At 31.5% G+C, this 9,294-nt stretch overlaps 1 protein-coding gene across 1 annotated transcript; it reads right to left on the bottom strand.

The window, feature by feature from the left end:
• Positions 1 to 6,911: 6,911 nt before the first annotated feature.
• On the bottom strand, positions 6,912 to 7,551 carry LOC145613812 (uncharacterized). Its single transcript, XM_081668860.1, has 3 exons — positions 7,244 to 7,551; positions 7,033 to 7,169; positions 6,912 to 6,943 (listed from the first exon to the last, which is right to left on the bottom strand). Exons 1-3 carry the CDS (start codon positions 7,549 to 7,551, stop codon positions 6,912 to 6,914), a joined length of 477 nt encoding a protein of 158 aa, XP_081524986.1.
• Positions 7,552 to 9,294: the final 1,743 nt, after the last annotated feature.

Genomic DNA, 9,294 nt, shown 5'->3' with positions numbered 1-9,294 from the left:
CAGTTGATCCTAAAACTGTCCATTTGGATGTTGATGATGAAGATTTTAATGTAGAGGATCTAGGTGATGGAAAAAAAGAGAAGGATGACAAAAAAGAAGATGATGAAAACAAAAAGGAGGAGGAAGAACAGGATGAGGAGGAAGATAAAGAGGAGGAGGAGGAAGAAAAACAGAAAAAGAAGGAAGAGGAAAAAAGGATAAAAAGAAAGATGACAAAGAAAAAGAACAAAAAGAAGATGAGGACAAAAAAGAAAAGGAGGAAGAAAATAAGGAAGACAAAGAATAACAGGAGGAGCAGAATAAAGGAGAGAAAGATTCTGATAATCAGAATGTTGATGCTGATAATCAAAGTGTTGATCCTGATATTACTAAGGTAGTACACTCAGTCACTGAGAGTATACTAAATCAAGCAACACTTACAAAGCAAGCAACACAAAAAAAACAATTGAAGGTAAGTTGTTAACTTTAGTAAATATTTAATCAATACATATTCAATAGTGTATCATAATTTTGTAACTATATGTGCTATTTTATTACAGTTGTTGCTGAAAAACAACTTCAGGAAGAAACAACTACAATTGAGTCACAAGGAGATAGTTTCAAAAGTTAAAATCAATTTAGATTGTGGAGAGAAAGATGTTGACATTGATTTTGTTTGTAAGACAATGAAAGGAAACAAATCAAGAATGAATGAAATGCCAGAGCTTTATCAAGTAGTGGCTGATTACTGCTTTGTGAAGTACAGCCCATTCAAGTAGTAAGTAACATATTATTTGATTCTAAACATATTATATCTACTTTAAATTATATGTAGTTTACTTTAAATAATATTTTATTTACTACAAATGTTTAATTTTTCACAGTGAAGAGATTGTGAAATTTGAAGGTCCTCTCATGATAACAAGAGATGACACAACATCCTTAGCTCCTACAGCCCCTACTCAAATGATGAAATCTAATATAGTTCAATGTTGGTCATTTCTAATGAATGATTCTCGATTGAAAGAAGATCCTTCATGCTTTTTCTTTGGCATTGATCACAGTGTAAGGGTTTAAAAATACTGTTAAGTTTAATCATAATTAAACATGTATGATCCCATAAAGTAATGTGTTTTATGTTCTCATTAATACACAGATCGAGACCTCTAGAGCTGTCTCTCAGGTCACAAGATGCTTCCCAGCCAAAAGATAAAACAGAGGTGAAGTCTCCTTCAGTACACTCACAAGAATTGAATCAAGCATGGTACGATCGAATGTGCCTATGTGATGCAAAGGAGAAAATTGTAACAGCTCAGTTCGTATGTCTTATTATTCATGTTTATTAAACTACATTGTATAGAATTATGATTTTGAATTTGTAGACTAATAACTGTAATTTTAATGATAGATTTTTATTCCAATCTGTACGAGTAACCACTATAGTTTGATAGTGGTTAACTTTATGAATCAGACCATTCAATACTTGGATAACTGACGGGACAAGGAACGGTAGGTCGTTGGGCTACCTCCCCACCCAATCAAACAATATTTATAACTCAACAAACCCCTATGGAAGTGTAGTGGTAAGTCGAGGTCGAACCCAAAGGAATGGAAGTTGAATGTATATTGCCTAATGTCAAGCTACTCCGAAGTCAAATGCGGGGTTTATGGTAAGAACTAGAACTACAGCTAATCAATGCAATGAACTTGTGTAAAATCAATATAAAAGACACTAGGGGAATGGATCCACATGTAATTGTAATGGAGAATGGTAATTTGGGAGGTCAATCCAACTAAGTCAAGTGATATGAAGGAAGATTAAACATGTATCCAAAAGAGCATACCAAGATATTTCTCCTAGAGGTCTAACTAGCGCCAACTACGCTAAACACTAACTAGGAAACGTCACAAGATACCTCAATCGAGAAATTGCAAGTTACTAATCAATGGTCCGTATCATAGCAAGCTTACAATGCAATCTAGTGCAACAATTAAAGATGGCCAAGCTTCAATCAATTACACACATGTACATGAATTATCAACCAAATTTAATCATATCATCAACTCCATTAATTATCCCCAAATTACTCTAATCCATCACTCAAACATGCTTCACCATTTCCCTAGCTAGAAAACTACTCACTAGCCATGGAAATTAAGATCAAAACTACACTAATCATCAATTTCATCATCAACATGTTAGAAATCAAAGATCAAATCAACAATCAATCAAACTTCAATCAAACATCAAACAAACTTCAATCAATCAACAATAATATGAAAAACAAATGAAATCAACTAAAAACAAACTTATATTGAAATCAAAGATGAAAGATCCTTACAAACTTTGATCAAAAGATCAATTACAATGAAGAATTCTTGAACAATCAACCAAAAACCATGAGTTTCTCTCTCTTCAATCCTTGAGTTTCTCTCTCTAAAATTCTAATAAAAAACTAAGATCTAATTTGCTTAATGAATTCTTTTGTAAAACTTCCCTCTAAAAATATAAGGAAATAACTATATATACAAAGAAGAGGTCGGTTTTTACGCCCAAAAATAGACCCACGCCGGTGCGGTCGCACGTAGGAGAGAGAGTGGCGCGCACGGGAAACACAACCAGATAGGTGCGCCCGCACACACCAGGTGTGCGGCCGCACTCGACATATGTGCGGCCGCACACTCCCCGAGTGCGCCCGCACAAAACTGGGTAGAGCCCCTCTCTTCTCTTCGTCCTAGCTCATGTGGTGCACACATCCTAGATGATGGTGATGGAGGACAAGGTAGGCAGCAACTTCCTTGGAATTCTTGAAGAATATAAGCCATGAAAAGAGCATAACCAAGGTCTTGAAACTTGCTCCTCGGATCCCCCTTGACTTGAAACTCTTTGCACAAGCATAAGGCATGAAAAGCAATGAAAAACCATGGAGAGGAAGCTCGGGAATTCTTGGACGATCAATCACAACCTACAAACAAAGGAGAAAAAGCAAATAAAAAGGAAAAATAACAAGTAAACTAGAAAATGCACAAAATAGAGAAACTAACTAAGAAAAGCATAAAATGAAGAAATTAAGAATAAAACTAAGGAAAACTAAAGAAAAGAGTAATAAAATGAAATGAAATTCATCCAAAAAGAGATCAAATGAGTGCCATAAATGTCACTCATCAATAACAGGGAGTATGATGACAGGCACAAGCCTTTCTACAAAATTCTTGGATCTATTGTGGTAAGATTTTTTTTAGTTTATAAAAAGTAAATTATTAAAGTAAATAAGAATACTATAAAAGTAAATGAATATGTATTAAAATATAGATTATAATGACAGTTAAAACATAAGATAATATATAAAGTAAAGGATGTTCTAATTAAAGTAGATAATATTGTTATTAAAATTAAAGAATAGCTATTAAAATACACATCATATTTCCTATAAATATATAATATAAAATATAAAGTAACAGATGTTTTAATTAAAGTAAATCTTATGTTTATTAAAGTAATTATACTATAAATTTTTTTTACTTATATATTGCTTTACAAATGTTAAAGGTGGAGGAAATGTCAAACTTTCTGAAGAGAATTAATCATGAAAAAGCTGATAAAATTCTTGAATATGAGTTTGATGAAGTTAACTTCAAGTGGAAGACACCAAGATATACTCTTGATTGTGGTGTTTTTGCAATGATCCATATGCTGTGTTTCTCTGGAGAGACTTTTGATTCTGACCTTGATTTAGCAAATAGGAGAAAGGTGTATCGTGGAGAAATATGTGCTGCTCTTGCTTTGGCAAACATAAACACCAAAAGAAAACAACTTGAGAAAAAAAATTCAAGATTCAGGGTAGTTAGAAAACTAGAGAAGGAGAAAGGAGTGTAAGATATGATTTGTGTTTCTGATTTCTTGAAGAAACACAAGGAAGTAATGGATAACTTGAGTTTGCAATGTTACCAAGTGATTGACTACTTAGCAATCAATGATGGTGAAAACTTTCCAAACAAGAGGTATGTTTTATACTTCCTAAAAAACAAATAATCATATTGCATTATATATAAAATTGTTTGGCATAAGTTTAACTTTAACTTTAATTCTACATTACAGCGAAGTAGTTGGCTGGTTTATAGATTCAATTGAAATAGTAAGGCAAGATTGTAATGCTTTGCTCAATGAATGGAAAATTTCAAGTAATGTGATCACTGCTTGGTCAAATCACCTGAATAACATTGAAATGGAAAGAGACAGGTCTGAAAATGACTTGGTCATATACTTTTTTGGATTTGACTTCATGGTTGTTTTTCAAATTAACTTTTATAATTAAAAATTCTGCATTAAATAAATATTAGAAATAATAATTGCATTTTTTTTTTTGAAAGGGTGCTTTAACAATGTGTTTGAAGGCTCATGTAAAAAAGGGAGTAACAAGTCTGCAAAAGCTATGGATTGATTGGAACAGTTCACAATCATTGGACATGGATGCAGCTCAATGTGTAAGACAAAATTAATATTAAAGTAGAACAATATATGTTTAAAGTAATTAAAAAACAGGTTTAAAGTAACTATATGTAAAACAAATCTATATGCAGGTATTTATGCCTTTGAGGTTAGAAGAGCATTATTTTCTTGCTGTGATAAACTTCAAAGATGAAACAATTGATCATCTAGACAGCACTTTGTATGAGACAAATGAAGAATATGAGCCTATACAGAGTTTTATCTTAGAAACGGTAAAGAATCAGTAGATTAAAAATTATCTTAATTAAATTCATTTTCCAATATCTTTTATTATACTAATATTCATTGCATTGCAGGTGATACAAGTGCAGAAGTTGTTTAAAAAAAGGAAGCATCCACAGGCAAATGATATACTGTCCTACAAGCTGAGAATAATTGAACTTCCATTCCAAAAAGAAAGAGAGGAAAACTTCTCAGAAAGCTATCTACTGTTGCATATGAAGGTTTATGATGGTGCAAATGGTATAGGATTAGGAACAATAATAGAGGTAAGTTAACATACTTATTTTTGAAGTCGTTACACTTTAGAACTAATCTATACTTAGTGTATAATTTATTTATAATTTATTTTTTTTATAAGAATTTGCAAGACTGAATCACCATCATGTAAGAACAGTGCTTGACCTACTTCTCAGTGAAAAAAATCAAATGAAACAGAAACTGCTAACAAATGTTGAGGATTGGGAAGAAAAGAAAGAATCTGAAGAAATGCTACAGTAGCTACTGCCATGTCTCTGTAGTTTTATGTCTTTTTTGTGATGGATGAAATAGCTTTTGGGTTAGTGCAGGTTTAGGAAAATGAATTTCAGGGACTATTGTATTGCAATCTGGTATATATATTGGGCCTTATTTTGGTTAGCATCAATTATAAATGTAAAAAATATATGATGCTATTTGTAATTAAAACTATGGCTTTAGCCACTTAATATAATATTTGCAGTTTGTGTTAAAAAAAGAATACATATTATATATCTAAGTTAAATTACTAGGATTGTTTTTTCTCAAAAATGATAATAGAAATAAAAGTAAATAATGTTAAAGTAAATAACAATGTGTTAAAAGTAAAAGAAATTTTTTTTTTAAAAAAAGCTTTCAGAAATATGGTGTTCAATTTTAAAGTAAAGATAAATACTTTTAAAGTAATAAAAAATGAATCAAAAGTAGAAGTGGAGATGGGAAAAAGTATTAAAGTCAAAAACATGTTATTCGATTATAAGTAAATGAAAATACTGTTAAAGTAAATAATACTATGTTTAAAGTAATAGGAAAAGAGTTTTAAAAACTTTTTTATGAAATAAGGTGTTCAATTTTAAAGTACAAAAAAATACTGTTAATTTAATAGAAAATAGTTATAAATAAAGGGAGAAATGAGAAAAAGTATTCAAGTCAAAATCATTGACACAAACCGAATGACTCAAATTTGACCCGAAATCATTGACCGAAAAAATGACCCAAAACCCAAAACTAACCCAACCCAACCCATACTTGACCCAAAAATTGAGTTAACCTAATCCTAACCACACACTCGAAATCACCCAACCCGAAGTTGAACAATAAAATTGGACACGAAGAGTTTGACCCGAAGTCTTTAACCAACCTAAATATGATCCGAAGCGTTTGACCTGAAATGTTTAACCAACTCGAATGTGATCATACACCAATCTAAGGATGGATCAAATCTCTTACCTCATTTGCCTCACTTACATCCATAGTTGGAGGTGGTTAATCAAATTAATACAATTATTTATGTTGATCAAATTACAACCGGCCTTACAATTTTTTTGATTTGGTAAAAGTTCATGAGTTTAATAACCGGTCAAATTACATTCAAGTAAAGTCTATAATTAATGGTTAAAAAAATTAACTCATTCTAGAATTTTAGTCAAATTTGGTTCAAGTCAATAATTTTACGGGTTATAATCAAAGTGAAATCACCAAGTCAATAATATATGGGATACATTTGGGTCGGGTCATTCACACGTCAATTAATGTTCAAAATTGGTATGAAATACTCTTGTCAACTTGGGTTCCATGAAAATGTGACAAGTATTTTAGAACAAAAAATGGATATGAACATTATATAAATCAAATAATTCATATGATATAAAATATAACAAAAGTAAATGAAATATTTCATAAAGTTAATGTATATTAGCTAGAAGTAAATAAACTAAACTTAAGTTCTGTTTGACAATACTTATAATAAATGTAAACATATTACATTTATAAAAATAATAAAAAATGTTTGGTCATTAAATCTTGATCTTGATCTTCCAAAACATCTTCTAATTTCCAAGTATTATAATAACTGCACAAAAAAATTAACATCAATTATTTGTCACAAATAAAAGTAAATAAATTAGAAAGTAAAGTAAATAAATTAAAACTTAAAGTAAATAGAAAACATAAAAAGGGTAAAATACTAAATAAAAAAAATTCCAAGTATTATAACACCTGCACAAAATAAAAAGTAAATGAAGTTACTGGTAAAGTAAATAAATAGATGTTTAAAGTAAATGAAACACACTTAAAAGTAAAAATACCTGAAAGACTACTTGTGTTTGGACAGTTTCTACTATCATGGGAAACACCAGATTGCCCACAAGCTCTACCAGTTCTGCCTTTTTTAGATTTTTCTTCAGTAGCAATTTCTTTTACACTCTTCAACCTCTTTGAACTTCTGGTAGAACCTTAATTAAGACACTGATTTGGAGGAAAGACGTTTACATCTATTTCATTTGATCCAACCAAAACCTGAATATCAGCATCTTCACCTCTTTTGAACTAGGTGCATTTTCAGGATAATTCTTTGTTATCATCTGCTCCTCAAATGAAGATAATGTCTTTATAAGCTCACATAAATCATCCTCAGATTGGTCAGTTAAACTGACACAACTGAAAATCTTGGACCATACATCACTTACCAATTGCTTCTTCTTATCATACTTAGAAGCATCTTCCAGAGCAACATCATCTATGACAGAAGCTTTCTTCAGAACATCTTTTCTCCAACGATTCAAGATATAAGCATCAGGAATTTCACGTACACACTTGCCTTTCATAACAAACAAAATGTGTCTACATAAAACACCTTGACTCTCAAACATTCTACAAGTACAACTTGACTCATATGTCTCCAAATCAAAATTTACATCAAAATTTTTCCTTTTCTCATGATCAACAATAACAGAAAACTCCACACCGTCTCCATACAGAGAACTACAACTTTCACCTCCACATGAAAAACAGGGGCCCTAGCATTCTTCTTGAAAATCATAAAATATGGCATGAGTATAAACATTAGCAGCATGCTTTTTCAAGTGTAAATTAGTAACCAATTGAGGCTCAAGTTTATTAAGCCTCTACAACTCATCCTGTTCATGCCTTTGAGCATCAAGCGCAGTTTCATAACGGACAAAGAATTCAACACAGGTCACATGAGGGTTTGTAAAGTTACAAAAGAAACTATTTTCACCTTCAGACCTAGATGTAGAACGCAGTAACCCACCCATAAATAAGTCCCTAAAATATGCAGGAATCCAAAGATGTTTAATTTTGAACATGTATGCAAACCACTCATGATCAACAAGGTTAAACTCCTCCATAACACTATTCCAGCCATCAACAAATACATGAGGATCAATCTCTCTATCCCAAACTACTGCACTTAGCTTTTTCAGGAAATCAGTTTCTTTACAAAAATCAGTTCCAACCTTTTCAGGTACCTTCCTCATTATGTGCCACATACACAGCCTATGTTTAGTCTTGGTAAAATTCTTTTCTATGGCAATACCCATTACAGGATATTGATCAGTGATAATACAAGAAGGTTCTCTTCCCATACACTTCAAAAAAGTTAGAAATAGCCACACAAAGTAATCTATGTCTTCTTTAGATAACAGAGCAGCACAAAATGTAACACATCTCTTGTGATTATCAACACTAGTAAAAGGACAGAAAACCAATTAATATTTATTTGTATCATAGGTGGAATCAAAAGATAAACATTCCCCAAATAATTGATAATCTCTTCTATCAATAGCATCAGCCCAAAAGACACGGGTCAAATGCCTACTTTCATCAACACAGTAATCAAAATTTCACTTTTTGTTGAAGGTTCTGAACAAACATCGCACCATCAGCATTAGAGATATAAACTTTCAAGTCCATAGAAAAATTTTTGAAATCATTTTTACTGCCTCTGACATTTTGAAACCCACCACAAAGTTCTTTCATGATCCTATAAGACATAACAGCCCCTATATTTAACTTTGAGTTGTCAAAAATGAACTTCTTATGAGCAAAATTTAAACCAACTTCATGTTTAGTAACCTGCCTAGTAATAGGTGTAGAAAAAGGGTGAGAATGAGATTCATAAAAACAATACACCATATACTTCCCATCAGTACAAAACCTAAATTTTATCTTAGCAGGACAACCAACTCTCTTCACAGTCTTTCTCTTTAATCAAGCACCTTCAACTTGTTTACCAGATTTCTTGTTATTTGTCACATAATAAATATTTAATTAAAGTAACTACTTTACCAGTAGGATCATCCTTATTATTTTGTGATTTAGTAGTACTAGAACGGACTTTAAATCCACACTCATTAGCATATTTGTAATAAAAGGCAATACCATCTTGAAGAGTATCAGATGTCATACCAAGAAAAGGTTTGTTTTCAGAAGTACAACATGACATATACTCTTTATCACCTTCAGAATTATAATATATTTTAGCAAGCAAAGGCTGAGTGGGTGTTTTGAAAATTCTTACATTGCTATCTTCAGTAGTGACAGAAGAA

This window comes from Chenopodium album, chromosome 25, assembly GCF_948465745.1.
Source record: "Chenopodium album chromosome 25, dcCheAlbu1.1, whole genome shotgun sequence".
In the NCBI taxonomy this organism is placed as follows: Eukaryota; Viridiplantae; Streptophyta; class Magnoliopsida; order Caryophyllales; family Amaranthaceae; genus Chenopodium; species Chenopodium album.
Note: the sequence above shows the minus strand (reverse complement) of the source record. Positions and strands in the feature narration are given on the sequence as shown.